Here is an 18029-nt window from a genome sequence, read left to right on the forward strand (position 1 = left end):
AAAATTAGATTATCTATTTGAATTGTCTAAACGAATGTAAAACCAAAAAACAAATATTCAATATTATTGTCATTCTTAGTGTTGAAGTGATTTTCTTTTTGCATTAGTATTAATTTCATTTTGATTTAAGCTTCATTATAATTACCAACATCTGTGGACTATAATCTTTATTGAACCATTCAGACTTCTAAGTTTCAAACTTGAAATAATATATTAAAAAATAAAAACTATGAAAAAGTATAAGAAATATTTAAAAATTATATCAAAGTAATATTTTTATGTATAAAATAAAATTTTAAAATTATATATATAATGTCGGGTTGGTTTGGTCTCAGGTTGGTTTTTTTAGTCCAAACCAACCCAAATATAGTCGGATTTTTTTTTCAATACCAAACCAAGTCAAACCAACCACTAGTCGGATTTTTTTTCTCGATTTGCAATTTGGTTCGATTTTCGGTTCAGTTTTGTACACTCTTAAGCCTAGCAGCTGATTACATATGTGAAATGAAAGAGGAAAGTTGTTAATGAGATAGAGAATGAATACACCTTTAAGCCTTGGAAGGAATTTAATTAGCTGTAGAGAGAATGCTTAGGAAAATAGTGAGGATTCACAGAGTTTAAATAGCTATTAGAAATTAAATATAATCATGCAATTATTAAAAAAGTTAAACTTTTCTAATTAGTGCTAATTTGTAGATAATCAGTTATGCGGATTAGGAAAATGTCCTAAATTTAATTGGAGAAATTACTACGTGTTATAATTATACTAAATGCACCACTATGTTCTTTGCCGTTACATAATTTATTTCTATAGTAAAGGTAAATGTAAAAATGCTAATAGTAAGGAAAGAGAGTAACTGTTAATAATAAGAAAAGAGAGTAAATATTTAAAAAGTTTTTTTGAAGAAAAAATAAAAGAAAAATTTCTAAGAAAACAAATAAATAGTAATAGAGGCCAATGAAGCATGCCTCAGCGGATTTTTTTTTCAATTATATATTGATATATTGATTATTAGGAGTGTAATAAATATATCTCAATGCTGACTAGACCAAATATGTGTATACACACTCCCAAGCGCGTCTTACCCAAATTTTTCGTATACACACTCAAGCGTGTTTAACCCAAAAAGAGCAGTGCATGGTTAATTAGGTTTGATTAAATACTGGAGATGACAGTTGATGAGACCTCAATGCTTGATATACTTAATGTTTTGTCCCACCTCTCATTCAAACTGAAGAGCCTTGCGGATGAGGAACTTGATTTTGTTATGATAGTGAATAATTCTCTCCATATGAGCTATCATTTGAATTTGAGTTAAGCTAAAAGTTTATTTTTCTTGTCAAGCAATGTTTGTTATGTGTTGTCTCAATATTTATATCATTCTGACAGTTTAAATTTATGAAATGTCATTTACTCTATGTTTACCAAGTATAAGAATAAATGCTACGTTAATACAAGGAAGCTAAATTTGTTAGCACATGCATATTATATCTAGTTGTACTGAAAAAAAGAGAAGTTTATTTCCACTATTTTGACGTATAAATAAAGAGAAGCAAAATTGGAAAATTCTTCCCTTGAAATAAGTTACGCTAGCTAGTAAGGAAAAACAAATGTAACTACTTTTATACTAGTCAACCCTCATCCTTTATTCGCGTTGTGCGTAGGCGCTAGCTAATACCAAAATTTATTGCATAATAATTGATGAAAGTGTCAATGATTTCCAATCTCCACCTCTTTTCTAACATTCTTAGAATCTTTGCTTTTAGTGAAAAGAGCTTCCATTTCTTCCAAAGACTTTCCTTTAGTCTCAGGCAAGAAAAAGTAGAAAAAGATCAAAGCAATGACTGATATCCCAGCAAACATGAAGAAAACACCTGCAATTGTCATTGCTGACATCATTGACAAAAATGTCATAGAAACTGTTGCATTCATCAACCTGTTAACTGCAACACCAATTCCGACTCCTAAACCCCTATACCTAAGAGGAAAAATCTCAGCAGTATATACCCAAGTAACTGGCGCAAGCCCAACATTAAAAAATGCCACATATGAATAAGTTGTAATTATGCTAAGGACCAAAGTCCATACAAGTTTGCCACCAGATTGCTCTGCCAAAGTCAAGAAAGTCCCAAGTCCAGTTAATGCCAAAACCATCCCACTTACACTCGTTAACACTAGCTTTCTCCTACCAACTCTGTCAATCAAGATAGTCGACAACACTATGAATGAGAACTTGGTTAATCCAACACCACATGTCGCAAGAATTTGGTGTTTATGGTCATGTACCCCTGCTTTTGCAAATATTCTGTGACTATATAATATCACAGCTTCAATTCCAGTTGCATGTTCAAAGAAATGAATTCCTATACCAGCAAGTAAAATCCTTTGAAGTGATTTTGTTGGTTTTAGAAGCAATTCTTTCCAAACACCTTCGTCTTGTTTCTTTACTGAATCTGAAATCTTGACAACATCGTCATCACAATTTTCGTCCATTCCTAAATTTCTTTTAACCTCCCTTAATCGGAATTCAGCTTCTTCAGGAGAATTTGAAACTTTGTACATTATTTCCTTGCCTTCTCTTAGACGGCCTTTCATGATCAACCATCTAGGAGACTCTGGCATTTTGAGAATGCCAATCGCCAAAAAAACTGAAGGGATTGCTGCCAGTCCTAACATAATCCTCCAACCAATTCTCAGAGGCAATCCGGCAAAAACATAATTAGACAAATAGCCAAGCAAAATACCCGTGCTAATTCCAATTTCTGGAAGAGATGACAGAAATCCACGCGTCGATGGAGATGAAACTTCTGCTGAATAAACTGGTGCAATCATAAGTGCAAAACCAACACCAACTCCAGCAATACATCGGCCTAATAATAGTATCGTGTAATTTGGACCGTATCCCATTACAACAGATCCTAAAAAGAAAAGTATTGAAGCTATAACTATAGTGTAACGTCGGCCAACATAATCAGAGGTTCTTCCAGCACTGAGTGACCCAATTAAAGCACATAAATTAAGTATCCCTGCTAGAACTTCTGTTTTCACATCACTGATATGGAATTCTTTTTTCACAAAAATCATTGCTCCACTCATCACTCCGGTATCTGAATTCACATAAAATTATCATTAGACTATTTTTGAAAACGAAATTTCTTGTAATATATACAAATCCTAACTTTATATCAACATGACTGAAGAAAAAATATATACATTAGAAAACTAACCATAGCCAAAGATGATAGATATCATGGAAGCAACAATGGAACAAGCACAAGCATATTTGTTAATCTTTTTTAAACTTGGTCCTTCACCCTTCTCCATAATTTTTCAATGCAATAATATGTTTGATAATAAAATATTTGATATATAGTAGTAAAGTAAAATACTACTGACACTTGATTCACTACCTTTTATGAACTTCACTAATTTTGAGCCTATATATATAGAAAAAAAAATCTTATTCTAATTATATTTCCTATTTATTTGGGTTTTCAGTTTTCTAAAACGGCTATCTCCTTAATTAATTAGTTGTTAGTTGAGTATATGTGGATAAGAATTGAAAGTCCTACGATTTCTGATGTGGCATTTGAACAGCGACCCATTTGTATCGGGAGAGAAAGTTTTCTTTGAAGTGAGGTTTCTGAAATTATCTCTAAATTTTATTATGGTCTTTATTATGCTGATCTCAAGACGTATCCACTTATCCATACACAATTCAGATTACGAGAATTAAATTTGGGTTAACCCTAAAAGGTGTTGGATTTGGATAAGGTTTTGATTTGGTATTTATTAGGAAAATTAGTAGTACTGTATTGTGTCTTTACATCTTGCAAAAGAGATACATTAGAAAACATTTGTCTGTTTATAAATATTTACCTTTTTTTCCAATATAAAATAAAATAGGTTTGACTTTCAGAAACCACATTTTATTTTAAAAATTAATTAAACGTCGAACTAGTTTTTATTTAAAGTGGGTCTAATGTATACTCCTTTCAATCCATTTTTACTAGTCGTGCTTGTTAGGTTATTTTAAAATTTTCCTTATTTTGAAAAATATTTTTATTGGAAGTGTTTTTATCAAAAAAAATACTTTGTGTTTGGCTAATTAATTTTAAAAAACACTTGTTGTCGATATTAGAATTTATAACAATAGTTTTTGCAAGGTTCCAAAAGTGTTTTTGAAAAAAAAAATGTTTTTTTAGATTCTAAAATGTAGTTCTTACTTCTTACTACTACTCAATAACATCTATTTTCCCTAAAAATTGGCCAAACAACTCAAAATTTTAAAACAAACACTTTTAGAAAGAAAAAAAAATGATTTCCAATTTTTTTGTCAAACAAGCTATGTATATCCCTTAAGGAAACATTAATAAAAAAAAATAGATTATATCGCCCCTTATTTATTACTTAATCTTAATTTAATACTATTATTTTCTTTCATTAAATTAATCTCTTTCCATATTTATTAAAACAATGGATAAGCGTTAGAAAAAAGTTAATTCCATTTTAATTTTAAAAATTACAATTATTATAGTTAAATCAAGTATTTTTAGTAATCCTAACAAGTAAAATAACAGCATGAAATATTCATACTTTTGACCTTAATACTTCCTAACTTGTAAATCTTTGGTTACCTATAAATAAGAGATATCACCAATTTATATCTAAGCTAATAAACAACTTACCTCCTTTATGAGCCATAATTTTATCAGGAAAAAAAAAACATTGATTTTGTCAACTAATTGTATCCACTTTAATTTGAGATCTCAACTTGAATTAGTCATAAATGTTGTAGATTATATTTAATACAAAAAAATGATAATATACTTTTATTATATTGAAAAACCTTGAGTGGACAACTGGACATTAGTAATTTTGCCAAGTTGAATCTAATTGGTTTTTCTCATGCTTGTTCTAGAAGAATGGATTTATTTACCTCTTCAATTTATCTTTTCTCTATTCAGGTTGTTCTTTGACATTATTTTTTATTTTATGTTGTAATTTCAATTCAAGTTTTCATCTCGATTTTTGCCCTAAATCTTCAGATTTTCATTAGATTCCTAATATTGTCTTCTTCAACTGCAATGTTCTTCTTCAACAATCATTTTCTTTCTTTCATTTCTCTTTTTCGTTTTCTATTTGTTTGTTCTGATAAATCTTTATTTTTATTTTTTAGGCTTTCAAATACTCTTTTGAGTGATTTTCATGTGAGAAATTATTTTTAAGTTAACAACAAATATATGATAATCATGTTATTATTTATATTAGTGTGAGTTAATAATAAGATGTCGACACGTGTATAATATATTATTTTGTATTTGTTCATAACAAATTTTATTTACTTTTATAAAATTTGAATAATTTAATTCAAAGTCTAGAATATTAGATGCCTAAAACAAAATTTCTGGGATAATTTTAGAGATCTCCCCTCAAGTTTGGCCTCATTTTACTAATTTTCCTTATAGTTTTCGATATTACAATTACCCCCTTTATTTTGATGTGAGAAATTTATGTTGTGGGATAGAGAACTGGTAATAGGTAAACAAACTTCTAGCCCTTTGTTGGACCGTGCTTAGCATGGGCCTCAGCCTATCTAGTATATATAGTGAATTTTACATAATCTCATAAGGTTCGTTTGGTTTGAAGATTGGATTAGTTATGTTGGACTATTTATCTCAGGATTACTTATCCTGAGTTTATTTCTTATTTATTGTTTGGTGTATTGTATTAAAGATAATAGGCATTGCATCGTTTCTAAAAAAAATTGTTTGTTTACAAAAATACTCTCCACCTTATTTAACTTCTATACATATTTTATAGAGCTTTTGTTATAGGCATAGCAATATTTTACTCTAAAAACATTGGTAAAATAATATTCTGTTGTCCACAAAAAAACAATTATTTTTTGCAATTTGTTTTTACCTTATCTAAAATACGCAAAAACTTGATATCTACAGCAAGCATGCATATATATATATATATATATGATAGAATTGGAATGTTTTCCATTTGGCGGAAGATATTTTGGAATAGCTTATTTTGGAAGCATTTTAATCTTAATATTCATTTTAATATATAAGCTTATATATATATATGATAGAATTGGAATGTTTTCCATTTGGCGGAAGATATTTTGGAATAGATTATTTTGGAAGCATTTTAATCTTAATATTCATTTTAATATATAAGATTTGATTGCTAAACAATCATAAACTACAATTAAAAAAAGCATAGAAGGATAAATTTTTCATTAAAACAACCATAAAAACTAGATCAAAAACTCCATCAAAGCAGCATTAAAATTTGACAAAAAAATCACTAAAATAGCCTAAACTTAACAAAACAATAAAAACTGCATTTAAATAGCAAATTATAGAAAACAAATTGCACTTACATAGCAAAAACTGAACAAGATTTGCACTAAGCAAAACTGGATAAAATCTAGTATAAAAAGTGATAATAAAAAGGATTGAAGGGGTATCTTTTGTCATTTGAATTATATTATCCCAAGATAGGTTATCATGGATTTTTATTCCACCAAGAAGAGGGATAACTTATCTCAGTACAATTTACTAATCTAGGGATAAGTTATTCATCATGTGTAACCAAACAAGAGATTAAAGAGACACTAAAGTTTTATCCCATGACTATTTTTTCTTATCCATCACACCAAATGACCCATAGTGTTAAGAGTTAATTACATCATATTTTTATTCTTTTTCAAATTACAAATATCTCTTAATTTGGTGGAATCCGAATACATCCCAAAAAAAATGTCTGGATACATAACATCTCGATTTTGAATACATCGTTCAGCCAGAAGGGTGTCCAATTGGACACCCTTCGTCAAAAAATTACACGGTATTTTTAGGTAAAATTCTATGTAATAGAAGTATATATAATATTTTGGACACCCTTGAAACAAGATTGTGGTGTAGCTCATTGGTCGAAATTGCTCAGCAAAAATTTGGTTACCCGTGTGTGTGTTTGTAGGTTCGACTCTCAATAGCTGCATTTTACTTCTCATTTTTTTTTAGAGCAATACTAACTTGCACCTTCACTCACTTAACTTTTCTATGAAATTTGTTATTTATTTATTAACAATTCCATATTTTTTATGATTTTTTTATATGATATCTTTATTTACACGTAAGAGATCATAATTATTTTCTTTTATGCAATTTGTAAGTGACCAAGAGATTTGATTTTCTCGTAAACTTTTTTTAAAAAAATAAAAATATCAATAGCCAATTAAATTCATACCCGAGGTATCTTTTTGAATTTCCTTTTACTTTACATTAAATTTTGTAGGTAAAACTTACAAAAAATTTACAACTTTGCCAAAATCAAACAGCAAAAATGTTACACTATTTTTTTTAAAAATCTCGTTTGATTCTGCTCTACCTTCTTTGTGTCTTGTTATTATCATCGTTGGCTCATCGCCAAAGACTCCTGAAATATTAAAGCCTAAAGTGGTTTCTTTCTAGGATAAACTTTCTTCCCTCTTCTTTTTTTTTTGCATCGTTCATTTGCTTCCTATTAAATTAAATATGAATTCATTAGAGCTAACTATTATACATTTTGATTTTAAAAATTTTGGTGCACTCATTTGGAAAAAAAGAATAATTACTTACTCAATGCTTGGACACCCTTCGTAAAATTTCTGGCTATGCCATTGCGTTCAGCGTCCTGATATATCGAGTCTTGATTTCGGATACATCTCTCGATATTCCAATACATCGCATGTGTTTCGATACATCGCATAAAGTAATGTACCCGAGAATAGGAGTAGAGATTTTTGTAATTTTTTCAAATGGTAGGAAATTTTAGAAAATATGGCAAAATAAGTTGTATGTTTAGGTAATTTTTCCATATCTATATATACTAGAAGGGCAAGGCCCGTGCTGTGCACGGGCCCAACAGTGATTTGCTTGTGTTGTAATTCGAGGATAAATAAATAAGGAGAAAATAACATCAATGACAATGGAGAAAATAATTCTCGTCAAGGTACTTATCAGTTAGATCAATTCAACTATTACACATATCTCAATAGAGATATTTTTTTTATATGGAGTAGGGATAGGTAACATTCCTAAAAGTTGGTCCGCAAATAGGTCACAAATAGTGCCTATGGCTTCTTGCAGCTGACATTGTTGATGACTACTTAGCTATTTTAAGTAAGAACACTGTGCGGGAATGATGAAAGACATGTTAGCCACCTAGCTATCTGAAGCAAGAGCACTGAAAATTCTCGATCCACGCACCAACCTTCTGAAAGATCTTTCACTGAAGGAGATTAGGTTAGAAGAAGAGAATGAAAAAAAAGTAAAGAAGAGAAGGTTGAGAACTCAGCTGAAGAGAAAAGATGACAATTTGTTTGGTGATTTTTTATTTCTTTTTAGCAGTATGAAGACTCAAATGGCATGGCTTGGCGTATAAGATGACATACACGTGATTTGCTAAAAAGGAAGTAGATACACGTGTTCTTGTCATATCTATAGATATTAATATTTTTCATTGAACTAATGCATAATCTTTAAATATCTATCAGTTCTTTTAGGAGTAGTGCCGAAAGCGTAGACATCATTTAATATTTTCTTAAAATTCAGTAAAGGATGCTCAGTAATGTTATAGGCAAATGAGAATAAAACCCATTGACAAATAAGTTTGTAGGCAAATGAAGATCCAATGAAATGAACCTTTGTTTCAATTGAACTACTTGACCCGATACTCTAACAAACTACTTCTTCATGGAGATCAGATCCTTGGTGAAGCAAACAAAGCTTCTATATATATGGAGTTAGGATCGGTAACCTTCCAAAAAGTTGTTCCATAAATAAGTAACAGATAGTACCTCTGAGACATTGCATTTGCAAGTATAGCTGAACTATATCTGCAGAAGTGAAAGAAACACAATGACACTCCAATTAAAGATTATAGTCCTTATTGACTTATTCACGTGAAATGACTGTTGATAGATCAATCACTACCACTTCAGTTCCAAATAAAAGAATCAAAGGCAACAGAAAAGAGAAAAAGAAAAATTGAGAGAAATCAGATAAAGAAGAACGTTTAAAATCCCCCAAGAAGATACAGGGAAGTGCCTTAAAACCTCCTCCTTTTATACCTATAGGTATATAGCAGAGTAAAGGAAGTTGAAAGTTCATTTTCCTCCGATAATCCTCTCTAAGTATATTAGAGACAATAGAGCTTCAATATTTTGTGTAGATGCTCCACCTAGAGCATTTTTAACAATTATTATATCATAAACAACCCTTGGAAGAATTTGAATCAATTATAGTTGATGAGATATTGATAGATATTGACTTCTGGATGATCTACCTAATTAACTTTCACCTATAAAAAATCACTTGAACTTTTTTCAAAGTTCGGCTGGTATCGTAGACCAAGCAGAATAGGCCTGCCCGTAAACATTTCAGCCATGAGGCAGCCTGCACTCCAAAGATCAATACATATTTCATAATCTGTAGAACTTTGTGGAGCTATTTACCAAAGTGTGACAACTCGACTTGAAAGAGGATGCTCTTTTTCAGGATTGAAGTAGTTCACAAATCAAAAATCAATAATTTTAGTATTCCATGTTTGTCGATCAACAAAGTAGATCCCTTAATATCTCGGTACAAAATACCCCTTTCATGGCAATGTTGCCGCCTTGTAAGCAACTGCTAAGTACATAATCCATGCCTACTTTTACTATCTAATAATAATTCTGATGCCTTGTTATCATAAAATTATTGCATCTATCAAAACTAAGTTAGATTTAAGAGAAGCTATAGTTTTCAATCTCGAAATGGACAAAATGCTAGTCACTCCTACGGATTTAGGAGAATCTCATTGAACTTAAGAAGATGGATAAAATTTTACCCCATGATCTTCTCGAAAACTATTTTTTATCACATTTAGAAGTAATTTGAGTAGATAAAATAGAAGTCAAATTAAATTACCATTTAAACCATTAGGTGATTGGAAATCTAGAAATAAAAAGGCCGACATTTAAGTAATTAATCAACTTAAACACATACCCAAAAGGAAACGGACATTCTCGAGAGTGATACATGTGCATGCGTGAGTTTTTTGGCCTTACGACTATTTAGATAACTTTTTTATCACCTTTTGTCAAATGGCCCTAACCGAGGGATATTTCAAAGGAGCGTGGCCTTAAATTGAATTTCATCGTCCTGTAAACATTTAGGTGAAGCAACTGTTTCAAATAGCCTTAAAAGTACCAAAATTTTCACCAAAAACACAGAGCAATAATGAACCCCAATCAGCTCAAAAATGCATCAATCCTTAAGCCTCAACTTCTGCCCAAAGTGCAACATTTGTAGCAGCAATATTTTGACCAAAACGGCGCAGTTGGCTAACTTCAAAGTGCAGCAAAGTTTAGCTCAATACATAGCAACCATTGGCTCAAATCTAGCCAAAACTGTAGCAAAATTTAGCTCGACACATAGCAACAATTGACTCAAATTTGATCAAAAGTGTAACAAATAGCTTAGTCGAAAATTCAGCAGCAGTAAAATAAAAAATACAGCATCCCATGGTTTAGAATACATCACAAAAATGGAGCAGAAAAAGGTCAAAACGCAACAGTGATTTAACCTCAAAAGAAGGTGTCAAACCATAGCAGCTAACCTCATCAAAGGCAACAATTAATTCTCATCAAAGACAGGAGGTAACAACCATGCCAAACAGAAGCTGTTCTAGCAAAGTTGTTTCACTGTTAGCCTCAACAAATTGTAGCTGAAGAATGTTCAAAGTGCTGAAGTTGTTTCACTGTTAACAATTATGTTGCTGCCAGAGACGATTCTGTTCTTACAACAATTTTGGCTAGGTTTGCTCATTCAAATAATGGGACGTCAATAGCATAATTTTCTGGGGTTGTCCCTCATCATCACCAAAGCAAGATAGTAGTTGTAAAATGTTGTTTCCTGTTTAGATTTAGCAAATTTAGCAAAATCAAAGGAATTAGTTCAGGTCACAAGTTAATTTTAACAAAAATGGACAGCTTGTGAAATGAATTTGTGTCAAAGATGAACCATTAGCTGCAACTCTATTTTCTCCTCTTATATAATCCATATTTCATTAAACCACTCTTACAGTTAAAACTCAAACATCACAAAAACGCAAAGACACATATGAGAAGACATTGAGGGATTATGGCACCTAAATTTAAAAAGAACACCCTGTGTTCGTTTGAAATGAACTCAAAATTGGAAACTCACAACCTATAAAGAGGTTAAGAAGTAAAAATCTGAAAAGGAGAAATAGAAGTTGAGTGAGATAGATGTAGCTGAAAAAAGTACATGAAGAAGATGATAGGAAAAAGACTTGAAGAGAATAGAGAAGGCAGTATGTGTTTTCATTAACAACATACAAACACCTTTGTTGGTAGATCACTAATTTACTAAATCGAAATAGATGAAGATCAACCAATTACGATAGTTTTTTATAAATGAAATTTTAATTAGCCCGAGAATGAAAATGAGGGGATAATTAGGCCAAAGTTTGAGAAAACTTTGCAAGGCAAACTTTAGGTAAAGTAGAGAGAAATAGAAAACGTCAATACCACATATGAAGTCCTATTTCATTCAAGTTCATCACAAATCAAAAGCTAAGAATCCTTTCACTTCATATGATAACCTGCCTATTCAGTGCCCAGAAAATGTAATTTGTTATTCCTGCAAATTACTGAAAAGGCCACAGACCAGAAATAGTGGGGCAAGTTTATGTTAAATGTATCAACAAAAAAGAGAGGGATAATATTCATATTAAATTAATATGAAGCAGAAGAAATTAGATTCTAAATGAACAAATTCAAACTTATAAATACTCTTCCTTATTCCTGAAGAATGAGTGTCAAAGGGATTAGTGAAGAAAGATCTTCACAATTTCCGCAGATTAAAAATTTATATCCCCATGATAATATCATAAGATCTAGATAGAAGAAAGTAGTTCTTTTATCATTTAACTTTCATTGTACTTGCCATACATGTTCTAACTAATCCAAAAGCACCTTTGACTACTCTTAATAGAAAGAAAAAAGATGAATGAGAATTTATCTTTGAACTTACGTTTATATTGACCAAAATAGGTAAAAAAAAAAGGGAAATAAAATTGGATCAACTCTTTGGCTACTTAATAGAAAGCAATCTTAAAATGTCATGGGCATATTTTTTCTTTTACTCTTTGGCTACTACTCTTAATAGAAAGCAATCTTAAGATATCATGGACATATTTTTTCTTTTGTCCTGCTAAAGATTAGAACTTTAGTTTGTACTTTGTTTTACCAAGTAAAATCGTCAGCACTTGGTGCTATATAAATTACCGCACTTGGACATTGTAATTTCTAAATCTAATAAAACTATAATGAACACTTTTAGGTAAACCAAAGATGATGATACAGAGAGATGGAGTATATGGACTCAGATTCACTCTGCCATTAATCTTTCCTCTAACATTAATAACTTGAGTGTCTCTTGCCAGATAAAAGCATGTTGTAGCTTATTTTTCTCATTTCATCTAGTTTACTGATAGTCTTGATTACTGGGTACAAAAAAATAAAACATGATCAATAATACATATCATTTCAAGGCCAAGTGAGTAGTACTTTTTTTACATGTAGTTAATGTAGGATCTAAAATATGCCTCAAAATGGCCTGAGCTGAAAGATTTTGCTTTTTTTTTTTATGGTAGTTGGGAAATTTAAAAATTTGTTAGCTTCTTGCTGATAGCACCTAATGACTTACACCAAGTAGAACAACTTACATCAATGCTAGAAGGGTGATAAACTTGAAATTGCTCTTATGCATACTCCTCATTTAGTAATTTTCTCAGGTAAATGTCATTTGTATTGCTCTTCAATAGCAACCCCTGCATGGTTGAACTCATCTTTCTTCTTCAAATCTTACATACCAAATTAAGGTCCCCTGTTATAACTAAACACTTCAACAAAATGGTAATCAGTAGAAGGATTTACAACATGAACTGTAACTTAATACAGAGACTTAATAATCAATATTTTTCACTAATTCATGCAAAGAAAAGTTCCCTGCTATAGCCAAGAAAAATCATTACAAAGAATAATCAAGACACGACACTTCAAAATAACTGCACCTTAAATATCAAGATTCATATATGAAAGAAAAACACACATCTAATTAAGATACTCCACATCAAATATAGTAGTTGTACACCTCTGTTTTAGTTTGGGAAGGCTGAAATAAAGTTCAAAGAATTTAAATTATTTCTAACATCAATGAACCAACACAAGTTATTCTTAAGTTCAAATATCGAGTCAAAACTAAAAAAAAAGATATCTTGAGCTCCTTAGGAGTTGTCCATTGAATTAAACAAAAGAAGAAAGTGAAAACTTAAAGACCGATAAACCATTCAAGCTTCAATCTTCATAGCAAAGGTTGATGAGACTATGAATAGCTAATATTGTCTTAAATTGAAATAAACTTAGGAATAAACAGTAGTCATGAACAAAGAGAGTTCACAAAATAGTCATTTTTCCTCTTCGCAGTAGAGACTGCAAATTACCAAGATCTCCAGCAAGCTCATAGAAGATATGGAAACCAATCAATGTGAAGTATATGAGCACAACTTGAAATAATTATATGTTCAATTGTAGTCGAAGAGGTCATTTTCCTTTTGTTTCTTTCACCGACACTTGTAATCCATTACTTTATGATGTTATAGAAGTCGACTACATATATACTACGAATCAATGGATCATTAATCTAACAATTTGAACATAACTTTCATCAAACATGTTATGTGCAAAGGAAGGCAGAACTTTACCCTTGAAAGAAAATAGCAAACCATAATGTAGAAAAATCGGAACACCCAAAAATATTATTAGATTTCAATAAACATGCTCTAATGAATGGATTAGAGAAAACATCAAACACGATTAGACAAAACAAATAAAAGAGATGGAAGGAAGATTAGAAATATTTACTGAGCATTTCCAAATATTGGTGTAAGAAGACTGCTCTGTCAAAAATTAAAAAGGAGAACACTTAACACCAATATTAAAGTCGAATTAGCAGTGATTTTTTCAGTCAAAATCGACTAAATGATCCAAAAGCATGAACATAATATAAATTAAAATACAATACGAAATTGGGAGAAATAGAGTAGTGAAGACGTAAAAAATAAAGACACAAAAAGGGAAGAAATTCTTGTTTTTCTCATCAAATTTTGTAAGCTCCAATCCAGCACTTACTTTTAATACCAGAAATTAATTTGATTCAGCCCATAACCTTAAAATTAGCAAAGAAGATGGATGACTTTTTTGGGCAAAGTTTCAACACCAAAAGGGGGAAAAAGAAGAAAGATCAAATCTTCTGAAGCTGGGACAATTAAGCAGCAATTTGGGTGCAACAAAGGAAAGTGAGACGATCTTTAACCAATATACATTGTTGTAAAAAAAAATTATACATAGCAATTCAAGAGCAAAAGTACAGCTGCTTTACGGAGAAAACAATGAATGTGCAGGATACAACGCTTCAAGAAAGAGAAAATATCTCTTTCCAATATTGCCCATGTTCGTCCATGCTTGTTGGCTTATCAGTTTCTGGAATGATCGACAAATGGTCATTGAAGGCCTAACACGTGTTATACATAGTGCAGATGTCTTTGTGATATAAATGGAGTCCACTTAAAATTACGTTTTTGTCCCTGTTCGTCCTCTCAAACTCCCATTTCTAAATAAGGGTAATATACCCAATTTGCGACCACCTATAGTACTATACTATATAATACTAGTTATGAAATATTGGATGCATATACCTAATATTTGTTCACAAATTTAATTTTAAATAGAGTTAATTAAATAATATTAAATCATCTTAATATATAAAATAAATACTTGATTAACATTATTAATATTGATAAATTTTAGGTGATATTGATTAAATGATTTAATTTTTTTACTCTAAAATAATTTATAATATATATTTGTATGGTAGTAAATCATCTTATTCTTTTTTTTCGCAAATCCAATGCAAAGAAACCTATTGAGATGTCCATAATTATGTATTTTTCTTCATTGAACGTTGAGTTCTTTTGCAAAAAAAAAAATGTGTATTAGATTCTTTCCTCGAAATCTCTATTTTGGGGTTCAATAGATATAAATAGAAAGGTTTTATTTATAATACGAAAAATAGTTAACAATGTCTTTAAACTATGTGAAATGAATAAAACTATATTTTGTTTATAATTTGGTCAAAAAATGTCATTGCGGTCAATATTTTGGTCCAAAGATATTCTTATTGTTATTTAATGAGTCAAAAATGTACTTTCTCAAATAAATATATTATTTATTTTGTTTGAATACATTTTTTTCTTAATAATATTTTTTATTTACAAATATTTATCCTACTTCAATTAAAAAAAATATTTCTTATTTAATTATAATTGGTTTTTATTGTTATCTTGATAAAAACTAACAGAAACTTTGGAAATTAGAATTTAGAACAATAGGTGTTGCAAGGTTCCAAAAGTGTTTTTGGATAATAAATATTTTTTCTAGATTCTAAAAAATAGTTTTTACTACTACTCAAAAATATCTATTTTTTCCTAAAAAGATTTGATCAAACAAATCAAATTTCTAAAATAAGAATTAAAAAATAATATATTTTAATTTTCCAAAAAAATTGGTTACCCCTTATTTATTACTTAATCTTAATTTAATACTATTATTTTCTTTCATTATATTAATCTCTTTCCATATTTTTTAAAATAGGAGATAAAATGTATTATAGATAAGTCAATCAGTTTATAGGATGGAATATTCATTAGGAATAATTTTATTAGGAAAAATACATTGATTCTGTCAACATATATCCATCTTATTTTGAGATCTTAATTTTGAATTAGTCATAAATACAATTATTTTGTTTGACATAGTGTTTGGCTTTATAACGTTTAATTAGTTTATCTCTTATGCATTTCTTTTAACAAGAAAAAGATATGGTGAGAAAAATTAATACGAAAAATGAAAAATAAAATAAAATAATTCTTAATCAATTAATTAAAAACGTTCTTTCCACAAATATAGTTATTACTAGTTTAGTTGTTATCAATCTCATAATTAAAAGTAGGGAAAATTGTATATAATAGCAAACTATTAATTCAAATTAAATGCTATAAATATAGTTTAATTTAATTGTACCTCATAGCAAACTGTTGCTATTTCACCTCTCTCCTGGTGAATCTCGCTCGCCACTCTCGTTCTCTCCCTCGCCTCTCTCGTTTTTTATACAAACTCAAGTGTATAAAGTGTGTTTGTGTTTGTATAAAGCGAGAGAAAATTGTATATATACATATTTTCATTCCCCTCTCCCAGATCTCGCTCTCTCACTCGCCTCTCTCACTTTATACAAAAAACGCAAATTGTATAAAATGTGTTTGTATTTGTATAAAGTGAGAGAAAATTGTATATATACATATATTTTCGTTTCCCTCTCTCCCTCTCCCAGATCTCGCTCGCCACTCTCCCAGATCTCGCTCTCTCACTAGCCTCTCTCATTTTATACAAAAACGCAAATGTATAAAATGTGTGAAAATTGTATATATACATATATTTTCGTTCCCCTCTCTCAGATCTCGCTGCCACTCTCTCAGATCTCGCTGCCACTCTCTCAGATCTCGCTCGCTCACTCGCCTCTCTCACTTTATAGAATTGATCTTTTTGTATATGTATATCAAAGCAGATTATACAACTGCTTTCTTTTGTATATGTATAGCGAAATATACATATTTATGTTTGCTATGGAGCGCAATTATGCAAACTTTCCTATAGCATACAAATATGAATTTTGTGTTTGCTATATGTGAAAGTTGCTCTTAAAAGTATTAATCTTTTATTTTGGTTCTTCTCTCATCCTTCTTTTCTAGTTGCTAATTCTTTTTTTTTTTTTAAAACATTTATTACTAGTATTTATTCAATGTTAATTCAATATAGTGGTAGATATGATTTTACAGGAAAAATTTTAGTGCTTTGAAAACTGATATAATTTTTATTTTTTATTTGAATCTCTTTTATTTTTAAATACGTTTTTTTTTTTTAATTTGTGTTTTTAGATGAATAATTTTTTTTAATGAATTTGCATAAATTTGACAATGAAGTTTTGCTTGAAAAGACTCCATATTTTACAATTAGCATATTATGTATACAAATTTCATAGATCGGAAACTTTTAAAAAATGGCTAAAATAAATCAAGTCGATGTCTCTACTTTTCTAAATTATAGACCTACGATACTTAAAACTAGGGGTGTGCATTCGGTTTTTTGGTTTGGTTTTTCACTATTCGGTTTGGATTTTTCAGTTTTTGGTTTGTAAAAGTGTAACCCAATCCGATCCAAAATAAATTTGGTTTTCCTTTATTCGGTTCGACTTTTTTCGGTTTGGTTATTCGGTTATGTCAATAATTAATAACATAACAAAAGTAGTAATATTGATTCTCTTAAATATACTTTATAATATAAATCATAAGTAAAACTTAAAACACAATACTTATAATTATACTTATTATAAATGTTCAAATATAAAATATAAACGTAATCATGATGAAAGACAATAACCAAAAAGGAACAAAAGTGGTTAACTCTAACTTAATTCTAAACCTAAACATTTATATATAGTAATAGTCAGAAGTATCCTTCATCTCTATAATTTCTTCTGAAAAATTATAATGATGTACAAATATAATTCGGTTTTTTTATTTTTATTTTTTTAAATCCAAAACCAAACCAAAAAACCAAACAAAGTAATTTATTAATCCAAAACCAATCCAAAAAACCAATCCAAATAAAAATTTGGTTTGATTTGGTTTGGTTATTCGGTTTAATCTGAATAGTGCACACCCCTACTTTAAACTATGTCTCTTTGGGATAGTTTATTAGTTATTAATGGGAAAATGGTTGATATATCCCTTAACTTTGCTATTTAGAGATGATATACCCCTTGTTATTAAAATTACTCATATATGC

The 18029-nt window shown here is 29.9% G+C and overlaps 1 protein-coding gene across 6 annotated transcripts in view; it reads right to left on the reverse strand.

The window, feature by feature from the left end:
• Positions 1–18029, reverse strand: part of LOC125825238 (probable polyol transporter 6) — a 77995-nt gene that overhangs the window by 50230 nt on the left and 9736 nt on the right. For 2 of the 6 annotated variants that reach the window (XM_049504584.1, XM_049504586.1), the window contains exons 1-2: positions 3229–3353; positions 2513–3108 (exon numbers count right to left, since the gene is read on the reverse strand). The exons of 2 other annotated variants lie outside the window; for them this stretch is intronic. In XM_049504584.1, coding sequence (XP_049360541.1) covers positions 2513–3108; positions 3229–3325 — 693 coding nt within the window. In that variant the 5' untranslated portion in view covers positions 3326–3353. Of the gene's footprint in view, positions 1–1680; positions 3109–3228; positions 3354–18029 lie in introns of those variants that run through there. 2 more of the 6 variants (XM_049504583.1, XM_049504578.1) reach the window with 2 other exon arrangements.

This window comes from Solanum verrucosum, unplaced genomic scaffold (genome assembly GCF_900185275.1).
Source record: "Solanum verrucosum unplaced genomic scaffold, falcon-dt-bn FXZP01000113.1, whole genome shotgun sequence".
Lineage (NCBI taxonomy): Eukaryota > Viridiplantae > Streptophyta > Magnoliopsida > Solanales > Solanaceae > Solanum > Solanum verrucosum.